Source organism: Hyla sarda, chromosome 3, assembly GCF_029499605.1.
Source record: "Hyla sarda isolate aHylSar1 chromosome 3, aHylSar1.hap1, whole genome shotgun sequence".
In the NCBI taxonomy this organism is placed as follows: domain Eukaryota; kingdom Metazoa; phylum Chordata; class Amphibia; order Anura; family Hylidae; genus Hyla; species Hyla sarda.
Window position 1 is genome coordinate 418730379 of NC_079191.1, and position 24342 is coordinate 418754720.

Sequence of the window (24342 nt, forward strand, 5' to 3'; positions counted from 1 at the left end):
TGACATCACGCCACGCTACCTCCATTCATGTCTATGGGAGGGGGCTTTTCAGCTGACACGCCCCGTCCCATAGACATGAATAGAGAGGGGTGTGACATGACATCACGAGGGTGCGTGGCCATGACATCACGATGACAGCCTCCGGCTCCGAGCACTCTGAACAAAATGTTCAGAATGCCGGAGCACCAGAGTACCCCTTTTAATTGTTACCTCTTTGTTCTTCCTATGTCTTGGAAACTATGACTGGCCCACAATATGCTACTATATTCCTCTTACTTTTTGGATCGGGGCATGATATGGGTGCAGAGTGTTCATCTATCTGAAGTAGAGAAAAATTTTACTGCACATAAATTATTAAGTGTCATATCTGCAACTCATTTTGTTACTGTCCAGTCATTTGTACATCTTAACCCTGAAGGAACCTTTTTAAGTTGTGTCCCTCATGCATAAGCATTTGGACCCATTTCTTTTTTATTATTGGGTCAAAGTGGTAAGATTTCTCCTTGAGGAGAGCACCATAATGGCATGTGGAGATTCATAGGCCATTGCCACCCCAGTGGGAACTCTGGGAAGAAAGGATATATAAAGTAGCTCAATCACACTTGGGGAGATTTATCAAAACCTGTGCAGAGGAAGAGTGGTGTAGTTGCCCATAGCAACCAATCAGATTGCTTCTTTCATTTTCCACAGGCCTCTAAAGAGGCCTGTGGAAAATGAAAGAAGCAATCTGATTGGTTGCTATGGGCAACTACACCACTCTTCCTCTGCACAGGTTTTGATAAATCTCCCCCACTATCTTTTCAGGTAGTGTTTCCTTCACATCAGTTGTTCACACCATCTACTGAGTTTTACAAACTGATTAGAAATTGGTGCCAAGCAAGAGATCTCTCCCGAAGGAGAAAGTACCCATGTCACGATTCGGCTGGCTGGATGTGGATCCTCTGTGTCAGCGAGGGATTGGCGTGGACCGTGTCGGTGGACCGGTTCTAAGAGGCTACTGGTGTTCACCAGAGCCCGCCGCAAAGCGGGATGGTCTTGCTGCGGCGGTAGCAACCAGGTCGTATCCACCGGCAACGGCTCAACCTCGCTGACTGCTGAGAAGGCGTGGGACAGAAGGACTAGGCAGAGGCAAGGTCAGACGAAGCAGAAGGTCGGGGCAGGCGGCAAGGTTCGTAGTCAATATGGATAGCAGAAGATCTGGAACACAGGCTTTGGACAACACTAAACGCTTTCACTGGCACAAGGCAACAAGATCCGGCAGGGTAGTGCAGGGGAAGTGAGGTAATATAGCCATGGAGCAGGTGGAAGCTAATTAGGCTGATTGGGCCAGGCACCAATCATTGGTGCACTGGCCCTTTAAATCTTAGAGAGCTGGCGCGCGCGCGCCCTAAGGAGCGGAGCCGCGTGTGCCAGGACATGACAGCTGGGGGCCGGGACAGGTGAGTGACTTGGGATGCGATTCGCGAGCGGGCGCGTCCCGCTATGCGAATCGCATCCCCGCCGGCAATGTCAGTGCAGCGCTCCAGAGAGAGAGACGCCGCGAGCACTCCGGGGAGGAGCAGGGACCCGGAGCGCTCGGCGTAACAACCCACCTACCGACAGCTGTTTCAGGGTGTTGCTTGCGATGGGGGTTACACTTCTTGTTTAGGGATTATTGTTATTTACTAAAATGTTTTAGGCCATGTATTAGGACTTTCTTATTTAAGAGCTCTATATACTTTGATATTTTGTTTTTATTCCTGTCATGTGACACAGGGTCATGACCTAAGAAGTGGTTGCAAGTAATGGATATATAAGTTGACTATGTTTGTATTATCACTCATGCCTGAGGAGTGTCCATGCAGTGTGGACCATGTTTTATGTTTGACATTTACAGTAAATACCCTTTGTACTGGTCACATGTGTCACATGGTGGTATTTTCCTGCATATGGACATTTAGCAGAGTTTCCGGAATCCACATGTGCCCGATTGATGCCGGATCCTTCCGAATCTGGTTCTGGTTACTATTTGCTGTATTCACCTGATTCCCTATTCCCTGCAAAGGGGCCAACAAATATTAATGGAGGAGCAACCATGATTGATTAATTGATGCCTACAATAGAGTTAAGCCTACCTGCCTGCACAAGTCTAGACATTTACATACTTAGCTGACCTGTCTCTACAATAGTGCATCAATGAGCCCCCTCTATCCAAAGGATAGGTGATAAGATGTCTGATCGCAAATGACCTGCCACTGGGATCCCCGTGATCTTCACGCAGCACAATACGACGGCAGTGGTCGTGACGCAATGCCACCCCCCTCATGTCATCACGCCACGCCCCCTTCATGCATGTTTATGGGAGGGGGAATGCTGGGTTATGGTGGTGTGAGGTGGTTTTTTGCGCCCCCGTAGATCCATGCGTCCGCTCCTCCCCCAGCTCTCGGAACATTTCCGAAGCTAGAGCTGGGGCAAGGGGAGGGAGGAGGTACACGCCCCCTCCCTCATCTCCCCTCCTTGAGCTCGGCTGGACGCAGATCTCTACGGCACGCCCCCTCCCTGAGGACATAGATGCCCACAGCAGGTCCCCTCCCTCATCTCCCCTCCCTGAGGACGTAGAGCAGTGCTCCCAATGAGCTCTATGTGTAAAGGGGGACATACTGTACGGGCTAAAGGGGGACATACTGTACGGGCTAAAGGAGGACATACTGTACAGGCTAAAGGGGGACATACTGCATGGGCTAAAGGGGGACATACTGTACGGGCTAAAGGGGGACAAACTGTACAGGCTAAAGGAGGACATACTCCATGGACTAAAGAGCCCGTACAGTATGTCCCCCTTTAGCCCGTGCAGTATGTCCCCCTTTACACATAGAGCTCATTGGGAGCACTGCTCTACGTCCTCAGCTCGGGGAGATGAGGGAGGGGACCTGCTGTGGGCATCTATGTCCTAAGGGAGGGGGCGTGCCGTGGAGATCTGCGTCCAGCCGAGCTCAGGGAGGGGAGATGAGGGAGGGGGCGTGTACCTCCTCCCTCCCCTTGCCCCAGCTCTAGCTTCGGAAATGTTCGGAGAGCTGGGGGAGGAGCGGATGCATGGATCTAGGGGGGCGCAAAAAAACACCTCACAGCGGCAGTGGTTGTGATGTAATGCCATGCCCCCCTCGTGTCATCATGCCACGCCCCTCGATACATGTTTATAAGAGGGAACATGACATCCCATTTCTCTGTGGAATTATGGAAATTGGTGCAAAAATGTTTACCGCAATTTGCATACTTGGGGTAAATTTGTGCAGTTTTTTACCTGGACTTCTGAATGTTGTAGTAAAAACATGATGGTACCACAACAGTACTGCAAATAAAATGCAATGTGTGAACACAGCCTTTTGGGGGGGGGGGGGGGGATTTCAGATGAATCTTCTTCTGTGAACTATTCCTGAATCACAATCTTATTACCTATTATTTGTATTTTCCTGACTGAATTTTTTAGAATAAAGTGGTGCGAAATAAAGAGGGATGCAAAACCAAAAGCTCGCATATTTTCAAATCAACACATGTGAGCTCTGAAAACGTGGTGAGAAAAAAAGGGGAAATTCAAATGACTGTAACATAAACATAACATAAACATTCAGTGGTATAATGTGTTCTGTATATCCTGAACATCTTACCATTTGGGGATTGGGGTTTTGACCAAGAAATATGAAAAGATCCAGGAGAATGTGACTGGATATTGAGTGGCCCGATGCCTTCTGGTAGACCCTCCATGGTGGAAGCCTCACTGATGCCACTCTCTGTACATCCTCCTCCGGAACAAGCCTGGAAATGAAGGTCTAATTATTATTCCTATTGTTACTGTAAAGATGTAAAAAATAACAGTAACATTATTTCCATAGAACAACCTCCAAGGTGTAATAGCTAAGAGTCACTGCACTCTAAAGGTGCCAAAAAACGCAAGCACAAAGTTAGTCAAAATCACCAAAATCAGCAGGACTAGCCAACTATGGTAAGGTGCGCACGTATATCGTACATAGTCAAAAGTCAGCCAAACCTGACTTCTGTCCCCCACAGATAATGTTAGGGGACAGAAGGGTCAGGCATGTTGAATTTTAAAGGGGTACTCCGCCCCTAGACATCTTATCCCCTATCCAAAGGATAGGGGATAAGATGTCTGATCACGGGGGTTCCGCCGCTGGGGACCCCTGCGATCTGGGCTGCGGCATGCCAGACATCTGGTGCACGGAGCGAGCTTCGTTCCGTGCCGGATGACTGGCGATGTGGTGGCGGAGGCTCATGATGGCATGGCCACGCCCACTCGTGATGTCATGGCCACGCCCCCTCGTGACGTCTTGCCCCCCCCCCCTCAACGAAAGTCTATGGGAAGGGGGCGCAACCGCTGTCACGCCTCCTTCCCATTGACTTTGATAGAGGGGGCGGGTGTGACGTCACGAGGGGGCGGGCGAGACGTCAGGAAGGGGCCGGGCGTGACATCACGCCTGGCGGCTGCGAACACGGAAGCCCGCACACAGCGTTCGGAGTAATGAACTTCCGGACGCTGTGAGCGGAGCTCCGAACTGCAGGGCAGTGCACAACCCCTTTAAAATATATGTTTGACAGAAAACTCTTATTTTCTAATGACAACATTGTATCTAGAAAATAATAATATTTCCCTTCTTATTAATTGCCGATTTACTATAGAACTTATCAATATTGTATTGTATATATTATATCGAAAAGAGTTGTCTATGTTATAACTTACTTTTTTTTTCTTTTTTTTTACTTTTTATAAATTGTTATTTTTCTTTCTACGTAATTTTTATATTGCATTTAATTTTACATCTCTTTGAAATATCTGTCACCCTAACAACCTATCTCGTTCATTTCTATACATCCCCCCTTTGGAAGTTGCCTTGCCGAATGGAGACATTCCTGTGATCTTTAAATGACCCCACCGCATTTAAATTAATGAATGTACACCAGGAGCTATCCAATATATTTTTAGACACAGACATAAGGTAAAATGTTAGATTGATTCATATTAAATGTTACCTCTGCAATCTCCAGATTAGGTACAAAGGATATGCAGATCATCTTGTGCCTTGTATTGAATAATTTTTTCGCCTAATTTTTAATTGCAGGCAACATTTTTTTTTTTTTTTTATACAAGTAATAATGGAGAATATATTTAGAAAATCCAAGTGCATACGGAGCAGGGTAAATGTATGCATGCTATCCACATCAATGTAAATTTATTCATAATCAAGGGCGGAATATTTCATATGGTATTCATCAAAACAAATATCCATATATAGAATTGTAAGTTAAGTAAAAAGTCTGGACAAAATAGGTAAACTTGGGCGCATTTGTTAAACTGATCATAAAAGCCTAATATGTAAAACAGTGAGGAAAATAATCAAGAAAAAGAGTGGAAATTAAAGGAGAAATAACACAAGGAAAATCAAGAACTTTGTGATACAGGTTCCGGCATGGCCCTATTTATGTTATTTGGTGAGATAAAGGTGGCCAAACACATTGGATCAATATTGGCCAAAGCCATTGGGGTTCAGTGGGACTGGCTAAGTATCTAACACATAGTGGTCTCCAGACTCTTCCCCAACAAACAACAGTTAGATTTCAGCTTGGTCAATTCTCCTTACATAGACATAAGCTGTCAAGGAGGGACCTAAAGGGGTATTCCAGGGAAAAACATATATTTTTTTCATATCGAAAAACAGATTTGTAAATTACTTCTATAAAAAAAATCTTAATCCTACCAGTATTTATCAGCTGCTGAAGTTGAGTTGTTCTTTTCAGTCTGACAACAGTGCTCTGCTGACACCTCTGTCTGTCTCAGGAACTGTTCACAGTAGGAGCAAATCTCCATAGCAAACCTCTCCTGCTCTGGAGAGTTCCTGACATAGACAGAGGTGTCAGCAGAGAAGACTGTTGTCAGACAGAAATAACAACTCAACTTCAGCAGCTGATAAGTACTGGTAGGATTAAAAAATTTTAATAGACGTAATTTACAAATCTGTTTAACTTTGTGGAGCCAGTTGATATTAAAAAAAATTGTTTTTGACCAGAATACCCCTTTAAGGGGGTATGCCATTTAAATAATTCATCCCCTATCCACAGAAGACGAAATAAGTCTCAGATCAAGGAGGGTCTTATTATTGTATCCACCTCCCCCCCACCCATGATCTCAAGGAGGGAACCCAAGTCTGCCATTCAAATGGAGTAACGAGGTGAGGTCTCCTCATTCATTGCCTATTGGGCCAGAGATTGCCATGATAAATCTTGGGTCCCCGTAACGGTGTCTATTTCCTTTCTATAGCTAACAGTTATCTGACCATTTTTCCTCATACACATCCAAAAAAAAGTCATGGTACCATGAGAAGCTTTATGAAACTAGAGGCATATAGAGGTACACTAGAGACAAGCATGCTCAGCTTAAGTGAAAGTGCATGTGTAAAGGGTAATAGCTGTAGGCCTAGCGCTCGTTCTATTAAGAAATGTCTTAAAAAAAACTTTTGCAGCTCCCCCACTCTTTGGGATCGCCTTGGGGTGTAAAGATCTGGACCCATTGTAAGGTTCACATACACCTGGGGCCTGAATTCATTTATTCACTTCATTATGTCTTAACTACAATACTTACACTCAGTTTTATGAAGTATTTGGTTCCTGGTGTTAACCCCTGGATAGTGTGATCTAGGAACAGCTCGGTACTGTTATAGATGGTGGTCCAGAGACTTCCCATGTTCTCAGATATATAAAGCATGTAACACTCAAGTATACCATTCATTATCTCCGGCTCTTTCCATCTAAAAAATAAAAAACGCACCGTAAGATCCTCATTAGTATCGTCTGATATCATACTTCCAACAATAGTAATAGGAAAAGGTAGAATGAATGCTGGATTTGTGATTAGGCGGAACCTGTGATCAGAACAGATCTCTTGGCATTACAAGAACAATGATCTATAGCGTGACATTTTTCTGCCTATATGTGCTACGAATAGGAATACGGCATGTGCACATAGACAGGCCTGGCGCTATAAGAAGGAGTCCATGTGGCCACTTTAGGGTGCACAGAGTACACAGTAATGGGGGGGGGGGTGCAAAAATGAAGATTTTTTAAAATTTTATTTTTATTTTTTGCCAAGACCTTGCTGTGCACCCCGCACAGGTGTCGCCCCCGCCGCTCGCTCGCTCACTGTGCTTTTGTTGCCGTAGCCAACGGCCGAGATTCCCCTGCGCATATCGCTGCCACATAAAATGAGCTGTGGCCTGCGGCCTGAGTTACGTCCTCCTGCGCGGCTCCTCGGCGCAGGAGGACTTAACTTGTCACTGCCGCAGGAGGAGCCACCGCTGAAGGAGCCACCTTCCCCAGAAATCCTGCTGGCACCAACAGATTGTTGTGAGAAGCTCCTTACAGGCTGCCCTGAGGAGGTACAGGCCCCTTTCTGTGGTGCTAGCGGGGAAATGAAGGGAGGAAGCGGGGAAATGAAGGGAGGAAGCGGGGAAATGAAGGGAGGGAGTGGGGAAATGAAGGGAGGGAGTGGGGAAATGAAGGGAGGGAGTGGGGAAATGAAGGGAGGGAGCGGGGAAATGAAGGGAGCGGGGAAAGGAAGGGAGGGAGCGGGGAAAGGAAGGGAGGGAGTGGGGAAAGGAAGGGAGGGGGCAGGGAAATGAAGGGAGGGAGTGGGGAAATGAAGGGAGGAAGCGGGGAAATGAAGGGAGGGAGTGGGGAAATGTCTGTATATGTATATTAATGTGAATTCGGGTAGAAAAGCAGACATGGTGCACATCTACAATCTTGTATAATGATCTGATTGCTTCTCAGCACAATATCAAAAACTAACAGGTTGTTAGTATACATTTTTGATCAAAAAGTACAAGCCCACTCGCCACGTCAAGGCCACCTATCCAGAGTGGGTCCCTAACGTCCCTAGCATAAAATGGCGCAGCACCGGGCGGCGACCACCACCGCCGCGACGCCAATGCCCACAGCTGCGCCATTTTATGCTAGGGACGTTAGGGACCCACTCTAAATAGGTGGCCTTGACGTGGCGAGTGGGCTTGTACTTTTTGATCAAAAATGTATACTAACAACCTGTTAGTTTTTGATATTATGCTGAGAAGCAATCAGATCATTATACAAGATTGTAGATGTGCACCATGTCTGTTTTTCTACCCGAATTCACACTGTGATTTCTATCCACTCTTTTTTTTGTTTGAACATGTTGTCTGCACTCTTCCCCACCCCCTCAGCCCAACCCTATATAAGTAGTAGTTAGCTACACATGGGTCATTTCTTTCCTAGCAGCCTCCCAGTATGACTGGGAGAGCATGGTAAGCAAGCCATTACACCTTGTTCACACTGGTGTGGTGCTGTGCGGTGTCCGTCACTGCCGTGGCGCCGTGTCTGCGGGGGGGGGGGGGGGGTGCGGCCCATAGACTGGTTTGAGTGGCATTGGGGCCGCTCTGCCGGTGGGTCGTTCCCCCCCCCCCCTGTGGGCATTGGTGTCGCGGCGGTGGTGGTCGCCGCTCGGTGCTGCGCCATTTTATGCTAGGGACGTTAGGGACCCACTCTAAATAGGTGGCCTTGACGTGGCGAGTGGGCTTGTACTTTTTGATCAAAAATGTATACTAACAACCTGTTAGTTTTTGATATTATGCTGAGAAGCAATCAGATCATTATACAAGATTGTAGATGTGCACCATGTCTGTTTTTCTACCCGAATTCATATGTATATTAATGGTGAGGTCGAGGGAGTCGAGGATGGTCTTGTGGTGGGGTTTAAATCAATTAAAAATTGCCCAGGTGGACTTAAATTGAACCCCCTGATCCCCCTGTGCCATTTTAATTGATCCCCCTGTGTTATTTTAATTGACCCCCCCCCCTGTGCCTTGTATCATTTTAATTCCTATCCCCTCCCCGATCCACCTGTGCAATTTTAATTGACACCCCCAACCCCCTTCTGACATTTTAATTAAAGGTTTAATTTTCTTTTTAATTACATTTTTTTAAAGGTTTATGCCATTGACCTCGTAGTTTCACAATTATTGCCTTTTTTTTGTTATTTACATTTTTTTTTACTTTTTTTTTTTTACCATAGGGCAGTGTTTTACACACACTGTGTCTCCAGTTGTTTCAAAGCTGGGAGTTGTAGTTATGCAACAGCTGGAGGCAATTTTTTTTCTTAGAAAGTGTACCTCCAGCTGTTGCATAACTACAACTCCCAGCATGCAAAGACAGCCAAAGGGCATGCTGGGAGTTGTAGTTGTGCCTCCTGCTGTTGCATTACTACAACTCCCAGCATGCCCTTTGGTTTTGCATGCTAGGAGTTGTACTGTACAACAAAAGGAGGCAAGTGCTAGTGCAAGTGTACCTCCAGCTGTAGTTACATACTTTATAACAAGAGCCCATAAACCTATAACTCTACTATGCTGAGTAGCCAATTGGCATCTATTCTTAAGAGGCAGATACCAATTGCCCCACATCAGGGGAAACAATTCCTTCCAACACACAAGGTTTAACATTCTAACTAGAATCTTACTAGAACTTTCTGAATTAAAATGTAATGATATTAAACTATACGTGCTGAGCTGACCACAGTTGCTCCACAGAGACCACACACTAACACCTGAAATCCTAGAGAGAATGCCTACTTTACAACTCCCCAAAATGGTTCCAACAAGCAACTATTAGACTAGGTACAGGGGAATTACAGTCAATACAATAGGAGAATAGTCTGACTCATACCCCAGGTCTCCTATGACTCCTATAACCAAACCCTTCCTATATATATATATATATATATATATATATGTATATATATATTATTTTTTTTTGGGTGGGGCAGTTCCACAAGCCAACCCATCATCAAGATCTCGGGATGCCCACCTTCTATGACTAGGTAGACACTAATCCACTGTCTAGGCCCTGATCTCTAAAGACTCCTATAACCAAATGCTTCCTATATGCTTTTTTGGGGGGCAGTTCCATGAACCAAATTCATCATCAAGACCTCGGAATACCCACCTTCTGTGACTAGGTAGACACCAATCCACCATCTATGCCCTGGTTTCTAATGACTCCTATAACAAACCTTTCCTATATAGTCTTTTTGGGGGCAGTTCTACAAACCAAACTCATCTTAAAGACCTTGGGGTGCCAGCCTTCTATGACTACATAGATACCTTAGGTATCCACCAGGTTTGAGGTTTGGGGCTCACTTAATGTGGAATTAAGACAGAAGACTTCAGTGCCAAGAAGGATCAGACCTATCAAATTTCAAGGGCCAGATCCTTTTGTTTTCGGGGAGATAAGCTGAGGAAGAAGCAATTTACTGGCACTTTCTCCATTATAAACACATGAACACTTGGCGGAACATAGCTTCTATATGTATGGGAGGATCGGGAGAAATAGCTGTTGGTTGACAATTATCATATGTGTATGGCTACTGTTAGTCAAAGCAATGAATACATACCTGACGTGGATCCTTGTAGAATCCAGCACCCTAAGCACTGGTGGAGCGACATATTTTGGAGGAAGCTGTGCAGTAGTCATGGTGACTCGAGAACTGTTCGTACATCCGGACACCGTACATGCAGACAACAAAAACCAATGCGCAGTGAAAGCTGCCAATCCTGAAAGTGACAAATAAAATAAAAGATGTCACGTCGTAATAAGTAAAGAATAACAAAGTTTCTAAATTATCCGGGATCACCTCTTCACCTTTCAAAGTATTTCATCGCTTCTCATCTGAGGCCTTTGGGATTATCTGAAGCTTTCTACCATTTTCACAATTGTTATCATCTCTGCCTAGAAGGGCCATGTACAGTACTGCAGATAAGAGATGTTTGTATTTTTTAATGATGATTAGATGTCCAGATACTGGTGCATCAGGAAGACAGAACTTAAAGGGACACTACATATAAGAACATTAAAAGGGTGGCTGGTTTAGAAAATCCATTTCCATACACCCTGTTAGGATATTCTGAGTTAACAGAGGAGGGATCCTTATTCCTATAAAGAGTGTTGTTACGCCGAGCGCTCCGGGTCCCTGCTCCTCCCCGTAGCGCTCGCGGCGTTCCTCTTTCTCCAGTGCCCCGGTCAAACCCGCTGACCGGGAGCGCTGCACTGACACTGCCGGCGGGGATGCGATTCGCATAGCGGGAGGCGCCCACTCGCGAATCGCATCCCAAGTCACTCACCTGTCCCGGTACCCGGCTGTCACGTCCTGGCGCACACGGCTCCACTCCTTAGGGCGCGCGCGCCAGCTCTCTAAGATTTAAAGGGCCAGTGCACCAATGATTGGTGCCTGGCCCAATCAGTCTAATTAGCTTCCACCTGCTCCTTGCTCATATAACCTCACTTCCCCTTCCCAGCATTGCCGGATCTTGTTGCCCTTGTGCCTTGTGAAAGCGTTTACAGTGTTTGCCTTACCAGTGTTCCTGACCTCTTGCTATCTCCATTGACTACAAACCTTGCCGCCTGCCCCGACCTTCTGCTACGTCTGACCTTGCCTCTGTCTAGTCCTTCTGTCCCACGCCTTCTCAGCAGTCAGAGAGGTTGAGCCGTTGCCGGTGGATACGACCTGGTTGCTACCGCCGCAGCAAGACCATCCCGCTTTGCGGCGGGCTCTGGTGAAAATCAGTAGCAACCCTAGAACCGGTCCACCAACACTGTCCACGCCAATCCCTCGCTGACACAGAGGATCCACATCCAGCCTGCCGAATCGTAACAAGTGTCACTTTCTCTGGAGGTCCTATCTTGTCCTATAGACATCACATTGGTATGAATTGATACAGTGTAATTCACACTTTCTCCTGTGGTGGCACTATTGGGAAATTGAGCACTTGCTGTCAAAATTCCTAACAAATTACAGCTGGTCATGGGGGTCCCAGCAGGGGGGGGGACATTGTGTGATGTCAATGGACCATAGTAACAAATGGAGAATGGCATTAAAAAAGATAATTATAACCAAGTCAGGGATACTGTTTATGGAGGTTTTATAGTCATAGATGGTCAGAAGTCCTACCCGTTCTCATTCTTAGTTATGTGTTTCTGGCGTTTAGTTAGATTTTTAGTATGTATGAGAAATCTGGAACATAACATAGAAATCCTCAGGCACAGATCAGTAGTACACGTGAATACTGGGAATTTTGTTGCAGCTTCTAGTTTCACCTTCATGAAGCTTTTCTATAAAGTTATGTTCACACAGAGTACAAGTTCCTGAAGAATTAACAAGAAAAAATCCTCATAAAAAATGCTTACCAAATCCCTGTAATTACCTCTTCAACTCCTCACCAAAAATCCTCTTCAGTTCCTTGTTGTCCTCAAAGCAAATTTGGATTACCGACAGATTTTAGGTTGATTTTGAGGCTATGGTCACACAGTGGAATGTCCACAGACGCTAGGACCACTCAGAAATGCACCTTACCCATAGACGGCAATGCATTTTAAAGCAAATTATGCAAAAAGAATTGGCATGCCAATTCTTTCTGCGGAGGCCAGTATCAGAATTTCTGCGGTAGATGTTTCTGCCACAGATATTCTGATGTGGGCATGGTGCAGCAGAATCCCATTGAAAACAATGAGGTGGAATCCCTGTGGAAACCCATGTGGAATCTGCCTCAAATTACTCAGTGAAAACATACCCTAAGGCTGGGTTCACACTGTGGAATTTCTGGGCAGAAGCTGGCGGCACTAGGACCGAGTGGACTGCATTGCCGTCCCCATAGATGTCAATGCATTTCTGAGCAGATCTCCCAAAAGATTCACCCAGAAATGCATTGCCGTCTATGGGGACGACAATGCAGTCTGTGCGGTCTTAGTGCCGCCGGATAAATCTCCGGTAGAAATTCTGTCCAGATATTCCGTAGTGTGAACCTAGGCTAAGGGTCTGTTCCCACGGCAGAATATCTGCTTGCGGAATTCTGCCTCAAATTAAAGTCCATAGACTTCTATGGGATTCTGTACTCCCATTCACACTTCTTAATTTCCGCTTGCCCTTCGGGCTCTTTCACGTGGCCGAATATTTACCCGGAAAATATTCTGGGTGGGCATTCTGTGGGTGGCAGGCACAGAACCACTAGGGATCATGGACACTCAGATATCAGCCATCTCCACCACCAGCAATGCATGTCCGAGTGGATTCTTACAGCTTGTCAAAATTGTAATTTCTGTGGCAGAATTTTCTACTGTGGAAACTCTGCCTTGTGCACAGTGAAGCTGAATCTCATTAAAAACAATGGGAGGCTGCTGCAGCGGATAGGGGATAAGATGTCTGATCAGGGGGGTCCTGCAGCTGGGACACGCGATTTCTGTGCAGCAGCCACTGGGTGCGGGAAGCGGGAGGTCGTGACGTCAAGGCTAAGCCCCTCATGACATCACACCACGCCCCCTCAATGTAAGTTTATGGGAGGGGGCGTGGCACATGCCACGCCCCCTCCCATAGACTTGCATTGAGGGGGTGTGGCGTGATGTCACGAGGGGCATAGCCATAACATCCCGATCCTCGCCACCTGTTCCAAGCGTTTGGAACTAAATGTTCCGAATGCTGGGGCAGCATAGTACCCCTTTAACACCTTCAGGACACAGCGAGTTGTGGTCTTGAGAGCACAGACAATTTTCATTTTTGAGTTTTCGTTTTTTTTTTTTTTCTCCTCGTTTTTAAAGAGACATAACAAGCCATTTGAGGACTTCTTTTTTGCACGAGCAATTGTACTTTGCAATGACACATTTTACTCTAAATTATACGGCAAAACAAAAAGGAATAATAACGGGGAAGAATTATCAAAATCCAAAATCTTTGCAGAGTAAAAGTTAACCAATTGCCCATAACAACCAATCAGATCGCTTCTTTCACATTGGAAAATGCCTCTGAAAAAAGTAGCTGATTTTGATAAACCTCCCCATCATTTGTATAATTAGTTATAGTAAAACTGACGTATATCTTCAATCTGTGGGCCAATAAGATTCCAATGATACCCATATTTACATATTTTTTGCATTAATAAACCACTTAAAAAAAAAAAGGAGAAATATTTTAACAACCAGGTGCGCTGTTAAAATAATTGGTACCACTTTTGCGTATGTCCCTTTTTAATCACTTTTATTCCATTTTTATTTTTTAGCAGTGTGATATGACCAGAAATCAGCAACTTTGGGCTTTACCAAATATATTTTTCTTTTATTGTTTTTCTCATTTAAAAGAAGGTAAAAAAAAAAAGGGAGATTTTAACTTTTTAGGAACGGGTGTCTTTTTTATTTAAAAAAAAAATCATTCAAGTAAATGGGGCTAAACTGTAATACTAGACACTACCTATAGACAGTGGTGGTGCTGTTTCTAAAGAAAATAAAAACGAAAATAAATGAAGAAATAAAAAGATTCTTTTGCTTTACATTTAATGTCAAGTTTTGTTTATTTTTTATTATTTTTATTTTTTTATTAGTATTTTTAGTATATTAGTATTTTTTACATAAAAACATATTATATAAATGTATTATATATTATATATTTAAAAAAAATGTTCTTAAATTACCAAACCCTCCCCAATACTTATGACTTCAAGTAGTTAAAGGGGTACTCCGTTGGAAAATATATATTTTTTTAAATCAACTGGTGCCAGAAAGTTAAACAGATTTGTAAATTACTTCCATTAAAAAATCTTTACCCTTCCAGTACTTTTTAGCAGCTTTATGGTACAGAGGAAAATTATTTTTGAATTTTCTTTTTTGTCTTGTCCACAGTGCTCTCTGCTGACACAGGATTATCATGAACTGTCCAGAGCAGGAGAAAATCCCCATTGCAAACCTATGCTGTTCTGGACAGTTTCTGACATGGACAGAGGTGTCAGCAGAGAGCACTGCGGTCAGACAGAAAAGAAATTCAAAAAGAAAAAAATTCCTCTGTAGCATGCAGATGATAAAAAGTACTGGAAAGGTAAAGATTTTTTAATAGAAGTAATTTACAAATCTGTTTAACTTTCTAGCACCTGTTGATTTAAAAAAAAAAAAAATGTTTTCCACTGGAATACCCCTTTCAGTCTTTTACTTATATTCTTAGAAATAAACAGGAATACATACCCCCATAGATGAACGCGCTCAGTTGGATAAGTCCGATTGTTTACCTTGAGTGAGGGATTATGTGTACGCTATACGCTGAGCATGTGGTGAAAATGAACAATCATTATTTTATTAAAACAATGGCGCGTACAGAGGCAGATTACCGACAAAATCCCTGCTCTAATATCTAACACCAAAATAACAAGCATAGAGCTAACCTTGAAAAGTTTCTACTAAATGCTTAAATTTTTTTAGGTAACGGTTCATTAAATGTCCTAACATTTTCATAAAATACAGTCAAATAATAAATTATCCAGGAAGCAATGCTGGGTAACATCCACTGATGGCAGACTAATGCCCATAGGGGTCACCCACTTTTAGTATATCCCATAAGATTTTCCCAATCAGTGTTCCTCCAATGCTGGGAGTTTTTTTTTCCACAACAGCTGGAGGCACACTGGTTGGTAAACACTGCCAAAATGTTAGATTGCTCCTCGCTCTTTTCATCTAATTGATCGTCTTGCATGTCAGTATTCACTGACACCACAGCTCTGGAATTCTATTCATCAACCCCATCTACTAGATTGGGCGATTGGTCTGCAATCCTTCTGCATAGCATTTCTATGTTAAAATATAAAAAAATAATAATATTAGAGGTCATTGAGATACCACAGCCCTATAGGTCCCATTATCTTCTGTTTTCATGTAGGCCTTTTTTTCTGGCTTTCAGCGATTACTATGATTGCCCTATATACAAGATTGTAGGACTCTAATACCTGAAGATAGTCTAACGATATATGCAAGTATATACTGTAGTCTGGAATTATAGACTGTTATGTTAACATAAGATGGCGGCCTATATTTGATATATCTGAAAGATTACGAATAATTTTATATTTTGGAGCTCTTTTTAAGAAGGCTAAAAATAAATGTTACATTTTAATCTCAGTAATCTCATCAGTGCGATATATAATTTTTCCTTTGAGATTACCTTCAATACTTATGTGTTGATACACATTTCAGTGCCTCACATTCATATAGGCCTTGGTGATGATAAGTGGTTTACCTTAGTTTTTTTTTAGCTGATGGCTGTTTACAAAGTTATAAAATCCTGTTTTCCTCCTAAGCTCAAAAGTCATAAATGCTAAATTGCAGTATGCAGGCCTCCTCCCTCCCCCACCCTCCCTGTCCTGAACTATTGATATACTGGAAGCCAAGCAGGAAAGGGGGGGGGGGGGGGGGGGGAGGAGCAGACATGCATTATCCAATAGCTTAGAAGGAAAGCACAATTTTAGAACTTTGCAAACAGCCATTTGCACCGTTGAGTATCATACAGAGCTGACAGATTCCATTTAAGTCTGTGACCATTGTGGGGGGAATCTGTCACTGTTACAGACATTCATGAAGACTGACATTTACTTAAAACACCCATCATAAGATAAGCTATGCTGAAAAAAGATTAGGCAAATAAATGAAGAAGCACATGGCCCTTTATATATTTTTGCACAACACAACTCTGACCGTCCATGTGCCACAAAGATTTACATTAGCTATGAGCTTGCTATAATTTATGCCAATATCTGGTAAATCCGTCAGACCCTACCTTCTCAAATTCCACCCATTTCTGGGAAAGTAGCATGATCTGTGTAAAATTTAAATACCGTATTTATCGGGGTATACCACGCACCGGCCTATAACACGCACCCTCATTTTACCAAGGATATTTGGGTAAAAAAAGTTTTTTACCCAAATATCCATGATAAAATGAGGGTGCGTGTGTGCGCGTGTATACCCCGATATACCCCCAGGAAAAGCAGGGGGAGAGAGGCCGTCGCTGCCCGCTTCTCTCCCCCTGCCTTTCCTGGGGTCTAGAGCGCTGCTGTCGGCCCTTTTCACCCCCTGGTTATCGGCGCCGCTGCCCGTTCTGTCCCCCTGACTATCGGTGCCGGCGCCGATAGCCAGGGGGAGAGAAGGGGCAGCGGCACCCATTGCCGGCGCCGCTGCCCCGTTGCCTCCCCCCATCCCTGGTGGCATAATTACCTGAGTCGGGTCCGCGCTGCTCCAGGCCTCCGTCGTGCGTCCCCCGCGTCGTTGCTATGCACGGCGCGGCGCTCTGATGTCATGCGCCGCACCGTTCAGCGCATAGCAACGACGCCGGGGACGCACGACGGAGGCCTGGAGCAGCGCGGACCCGACTCAGGTAATTATGCCACCGGGGATGGGGGGAGGCAACGGGGCAGCGGCGCCGGCAATGGGTGCCGCTGCCCCTTCTCTCCCCCTGGCTTTCGGCGCCGCTTCTCTCTCCCTGGCTATCGGCGCCGGCACCGATAGTCAGGGGGACAGAACGGGCAGCGGCACCGATAACCAGGGGGTGAAAAGGGCCGACAGCAGCGCTCTAGACCCCAGGAAAGGCAGGGGGAGAGAAGCGGGCAGCGACGGCCTCTCTCCCCCTGCCTTTCCTGGGGGTGTATCGGCGTATAACACGCACACAGACTTTAGGCTAAAAATTTTAGCCTAAAAAATGCGTGTTATACGCCGATAAATACGGTAGTTAAAGGGGTATTTCAGGAATTTTTTGGGGTTGACTGTGCTACAGGGGTTGTAAAGTTAATTTTTAGCAGCATACACCGTGAGAGTCATCTCAGGTTTTCCCAAGTTGCAGTTCGGCCCGAGACTTTACAACACTAGTCAGGTGTTCAGAAGGAGCCTGTCCTGCTTCAATAGGTGGAGCGACCGCTGGGTTGGAGGGAGATTATTTTGTATGCAATTGCATTTTTGCAACAACTGGAGGCATCCTGGTCAGAAAACAATGGGCTATTGCACTGAAAGGAGCGCAAATGTTTTTTTTAATGGGTGGAGTTGCTGATGTGGGATGAGGGAGAAAAGTGACCCCACACTTACAAACAAGGAACTATAGGATTTGTAGTCTGAGGGAACAAATTGGAACAGGAAATAGCCTGTTCGCAAAAAGCTAGCTACAGTGTTATGGTAATCTCACAGCATAGCCATTTAGCCCCAAGACAAGCGCAGATCCTTCCTAAGCATATCCATTACTGTCTGCCTGGTACGTACTAAAATTACTTTATGTTGAATAACCCCTTTACAAATTTTTACAAATTTTTTCTGTTAAATTTTGTACTATAATTTGCAACATTTTTACACCAGCAACCTGGCCCCTTCTAGTACCCTCAGCCCTCTTCCCCATCCCTATAAACCAGACAGTATGAGTAGAGAATACACGTGTATATTTGTGAATTGGACATCTATTTCTTCCAGATAACTATGATTTTTTATTTTTTTTGCTTTTCAAAGATGAAACTATTGTGATACGAAGGGATTAATAAATCTAAAAAGGCAGATATTGCTTATCAGATGAGTGCAGGCGCAGGGCGGGGGTCATGTCTGCTATCCCATGTCTCTATCAGTTATCTAGTAATTGTAAATCTTCACTAAACAAGTCCGGATGAATTACATTTCCTCCTTTTTCTGATTAGAAACTATTAGCAACAAAGTTTTTGTTAATTTGTGTGAACAAAACTTAAAAGAGATCGATGGGCAGATCAGTGAGGTAAATGTAATGTTATGGGACAGGGGGTTTACCCTAAAATCACATCCTTAAAGGGGTACTCCGCCTCTAGACATCTTATTATATCTTATTATCCTTTGGATAGGTGATAAGATGTCTCATCCTGGGTGTCCCGCCACTAGGGTGTCCCGCCATCTCGGCTGCGGCATCCCAGACATCCGGTGCATGGAGCTAACTTCGCCGGATGACTGGCGATGCGGGGCAGAGGTTTGTGACGTCCCAGCCATGCCCCACTTGTAACATCCTCCCATAGACTTGCATTGAGGGGGCGTGACTGTGACGTCACAAGCCTCCGGTACTTGACCTGACGCTCTAAACCAGTGTTTCCCTACTAGGGTGCCCCCAGGAGCTGCAAAACTACAACTCCCAAAATTCCTGGACAGCCAAAGGCTGTCCAAACATGCTGGGAGTTGTAGGTTTGCACCATGGTTGGGAAACACTGCACTAAACAAATGTTGGGTGCAGCAGGGAGATGGCGACCCCCACGATCAGAGATAAGATGTCTAGGGGCAGGGTACCCCTTTAACTTCTTATGACAGGTTTTTCTGTTCAGGTAATTATACTGGGCGCATAGAAACCTGGGAAATTATAAATATGGCCGCCACAAGGGTTGTCACTAAACTTTGTGGTAGTCCAATACAGCATATCTACCTAGTCCTGCAGCAACCCAGAAATATGAAAGGGGTTATACAGGATTAGAGTTGCTCTCATGCTCATTCTCTAAAGTGTTAAATGTGCTCACAGTTCCAAGTTTTTCTGCCTCAAAAGTATGCAGGCTGCTCAACAGTTGGCTTCCAGAAGATACTCCTAATGGTATTAGTTCCACAGATGCTCCACAATTCCCAACTGTGGGGTGTATGCAGAGTCTTGTAGTAAAATGTCCTGGAATGCAGGGAGGCATTTGTGTAACTTGTCCTTTATAACTATACAGATGTGACCCCCTCAACCACTGGCAGAGGATGCTTGAAGATTAAATGTGGAAAACCCTTGGATAGGGCTGAGATCATCAGTAATTGCTGGGCTAAGGCACCATGCGACCCAGGTTCTCCACACTAGTTATTCCTATCTACTTATCTAGCTATCTATTTCATATCTGTCTCATTATCTATCTATCTCATATCTATCTATCTCATATCTATCTATCTATCTCATATCTATCGATCTATCTATCTATCTATCTATCCATCTCATATCTATCTATCCATCTCATATCTATCTATCCATCTCATATCTATCTATCTATCTATCTATCTGTCTCTTATATCTATCTCATATCTATCTATCTCATATTTATCTATCTATCAATCTATCTATCATATATCTCATATCTATCTATCTATCTATCTATCTCATATCTATCTCATATCTATCTATCTATCTATCTCATATCTATCGATCTATCTATCTATCCATCTCATATCTATCCATCTCATATCTATCTATCTCATTTCTATCTATCTCATGTCTATCTATCTATCTATCTATCCATCTCACATCTATCTCATATCTATCGATCTCATATTTATCTTTCTATCTCATTCATATCTATCTATCTATCTCATATCTATCTAATATCTATCTATCATATATCTCATATCTATCTATCTATCTCATATCTATCGATCTATCTATCTATCTCATATCTATCTATCTATCCATCTCATATCTATCTATCTATCTATCTCATTTCTATCTATCTATCCATCTCATATCTATCTATCTATCTATCTATCTCATTTCTATCTATCTATCCATCTCATATCTATCTATCTATCTATCTATCTATCTATCTCACATCTATCTTTCTATCTATCCATCTCATATCTATCTCATATCTATCTATCTCATATCTATCTATCTCATATCTATCTAATATCTATCTATCTATCTCATATTTATCTATCTATCTATCTATCTATCTATCTATCATATATCTCATATCTATCTATCTATCTATCTATCTCATATCTATCTCATATCTATCTATCATCTTTCTCATATCTAGCTATCTATGCATATATCTATATATCTCTCGTAGATTTATAAATAGACCCATATGATTTAGGAGACATTTCCACCATAAAATACAGAACCAATCACCAATGGTAAATTAAAACTCATTGCAAAGAGAAAAAACACATCCCCTCATCTTCTCTCCCTCTCCAGTATGTGACATTATGAAGATATTACACCCAGTGTGTTGTCTTCATGGTTGCTGCCCGGGTTATTACGGTGACGCCGCCCTTCACCATTTGCCTGATTACCTAATTTACATAAAATCAAGCGCCGCCGTCTTTTATGGAGTTTAAAAAAAGTAGATGAGCGCCGGTGATATTAGAAATGGATCCACAGGCGTTACGTGGGGGGAGGGGGGATGTGTCATAAGATATGGCAGATTATGGACACTCAGATTACTGTCAGGGAACAGCCATGAGTGATGGGCTCGCTCCTATTGATTTCGCGCTCGTGTCGGGAGAACCTCATTGATCTCAATTTGTAAAAAAATGATCGGTTAAGGAGGGGAATGATTTTCGTCTGGCTTGTGCCTCTTAACTGGAGAACATTTACCCAATGATTCATTTGCAAATTAGAGAATTAAGAAGCTATTTCTGTCCGTCTACTTGTAACTAACTTTGTGTTTTTATATGAAAGTAATGGGTCACATCTACAATACTGTTGCTAAATTACCATTGGGCAGCAAAGTAGCTCAGTGGTTAGTACTGTTACCTTGCAGCGCTGGAGTCCTAGGTTAAAATCCCATTGAGTACAATGGAGGACATTCATCATCGTGTGTGAAGATGTTTTCTACACCTTTTTTGTGTGCTGGTAATGTGTAGGACACTGTTTCCCATCCAGGGTGCCTCCAGATGTTGCAAAACTACAACTCCCAGAATTCCCTTGGCTTTGGCTGTCCAGTTTTACAACAGATGGAGACACCCTGATTGGGAAACACTGGTGTAGGAGCACCAAAATCTATTAAAGGGGTACTCTGGTGGAAAACATTTTTTTTTAAATCAACTGGTGCCAGAAAGTTAAATAGATTAGTAAATTACTTCTATTAGAAAATCTTAATCCTTCCAGTACTTATCAGCTGCTCTATGTTCCAGAGGAAGTTGTGTAGTTCTTTTCTGTCTGACCACAGTGCTCCCTGCTAACACCTCTGCCCATGTCAGGAACTGTCCAGAGCAGGATAGGTTTGCTATGGGGATTTGCTCCTGCTCTGGACAGTTCCTGACACGGACAGAGGTGTCAGCAGAGAGCACTGTAGTCAGACTGAAAACAACAACTCAACTTCCTCTGGAGCATACAGCAGCTGATAAGTACTGGAAGGATTAAGATTTTTAAATATAAATAATTTACAAATCTGTTTAACATTCTAGCACCAGTTGATTTAAAAAAAAAAAAAATATGTTTTCCACCGGAGTACCCCTTTAAATGGTCGCAGAGCATTTGATAAATTTTGTGGAGGTACACATTTTCTAAAATGACACTCTTTACATACACGAAAAAGCTAAGCTGGTGTAGTTTAGAGACTTTTTTTGGTGCTTTTGTGCTTTTGCGCCAAAATGCAACAAATATACACACAAAAACAGCTCTTAAAACAATGATAAATGCCCCCCAATATCTGCAAAGAGTTTATATGTTCTCCCTGTGTTTCGTGGGTTTCCCTTCAGGTAATCGAGTTTCCTCCAAGACATCCTGATAGGTGAATTTAGATTATGAGCCCCAATGTGGACAGCAGCCAAGTTGACTGTACTGAGCTGCGGAATCAGTGTGCGGTATATAAATAACAAATTGTTATTATTGTGAAGTAAAGAGAATGATGAAAAAGCCGCGCTCACCCTCTGTGTTAGAAATAGAAATAGATAAATAGATGTGTCAAGCACCTGGATGCGGGCGGTCTGGAACAGGATGTGGATCCTCCACCTGTGTGGCTGATGGCTTGGACCGTATCGGGGAGCAGAGTCTAAGGTGCCGCTGGTCTTCACCAGAGCCCGCCACAAAGCAGGATGGATTTGCTGCGGCAGGCGACACCCAGTTCGCTATCCCCAATACGGCTCGACCACACAGGTAACTGGGCAAGGCGAGGTACAGGAGGATGAGACAGAGGCATAGTCACCGTAGCAGAAGGTCAAGGCAGGCGGCAAAGGTTCGTAGTCAGTAAACGTAGCGGAAAGGTCTGGGTACACGGGTATGGCAAACAGGCAATTGGGTACGCTTTCTCTCAGGCAAATGGCACTGAAGATCCGGCAGGTGGTGTGGGAGGTGCAACAACTTTATAATGTGCTGTTCAGGTGCATACTAATTATGGGCGTACTGGCCCTTTAAATCTCAGAGCACCAGCGCGCGCGCGCCCTAGGAGATGGGGACACGCGCGCTGGAGCTGAGAAGCAGAGCAGGGGGCAGCAGAGGAGCGAGGTACCGTGCGGGGCCGGGATTTATAAGGATTCCATAAAGACCAGGCAGATTGGAATGTGGACGAAGGTGGACGCTACATGTTTTACGCCACTATGTGCTTTGTCAAGCTGTACATGTTTTACACCACCAGCTTCCATCCACATCCCGATCTGCCTTGTCTTTATGGAATGCTCGTGAAATAAAGCATCTATTTCTACTACAACACAAAGGGTGAGTGCGGCTTTTTCATCATTCTGTTTACTTCATAGTACTACAGTCTTATACAGTCTCAGGGTGTCACGTTAGGCAGGGATAGAGTACAGCCCTAATCTCACCCACACCCTCTATCCCTGCCTACTTGCGTACCCGTCCAAAATACCGGATCCACAACCATGAAGACAGTCCCTAACTAACTATGTGCATGGACTGGCAGAGTCAAAACAATAAATTACAATACGGTAGGTGTCGGAGAACAGCTGGAGGCACACAAAACTAACAGAGATAAATCTAAACACAAACACACACACACGCTGAAAATGTAGTCAGAAAGGCTGGTTTAGCAACAGATAGTAAGCGAGGTAACAATACACAGAAGCAGAAGAAAGGTCAAAAAGCAGAGCCGAGATCAATATCCAAAAATCAAGAGAATAACAATGCTGGTTACTGGAAACTAGTTCTTTCACTGGCAACTAAAAACAGATTGAACTGGACCTAAATGCTCACCCCACGGCTGCAGGCTCAGCCTGATAAGCTGCTACAGCCCAGAATGGCTAGGGCCAATCGAGTTCTTACACCAGGTGATAATTTATATGACATTTCCTGTGGATTTCAAGGCTAATTGTCTGGTGTAGAAATGTTTACATTTTTTAGGACAGTATCACCTACTCCTTTCGTATACTAAATTATTATTATTGGGCCTGGATGCTACCTCTGCATCGCCTATAGTCGTGCCCCTACCTACAACTATGGTATCTTAGTTTTCTCTTACAATGGCATGATGCCCCATGTCCAAAAAGGAGGCCTCTGTATATTCTAGTTTTGTTTTAGACCCATGTAGTGTCCCGATACCCCTATTCCAGCAGCAGTCCACCAGAATTAGTCGCATGTTGTGAGAAACCTTTTGCTTCCGGCATAGATTTATATATGTGGTATGCGCTAAAGATTTATATCATCTGATGCCTTGTATCAGATGAGTGATGCCTTAGTCGCATGATTCTCCCCCTCTAGCGACTTTCTATGCCAAAACTTCTAGAAGACTGCGGGAAGAGTCCATAGTCCAGTGTTTCCCAACCAGGGTGCAAAACTACTAC

At 43.9% G+C, this 24342-nt stretch overlaps 1 protein-coding gene across 3 annotated transcripts in view; it reads right to left on the reverse strand.

Annotated features, from left to right (window-relative positions):
• The window catches only part of USH2A (usherin), a 1021568-nt gene that overhangs the window by 486476 nt on the left and 510750 nt on the right, over positions 1-24342 (reverse strand). For all 3 annotated transcript variants that reach the window (XM_056568336.1, XM_056568335.1, XM_056568334.1), the window contains 3 exons: positions 10466-10625; positions 6629-6794; positions 3645-3792 (listed from right to left, as the gene is read on the reverse strand). In XM_056568336.1, the coding sequence (XP_056424311.1) occupies positions 3645-3792; positions 6629-6794; positions 10466-10625 (474 nt within the window). The remainder of the gene's footprint in view (positions 1-3644; positions 3793-6628; positions 6795-10465; positions 10626-24342) is intronic.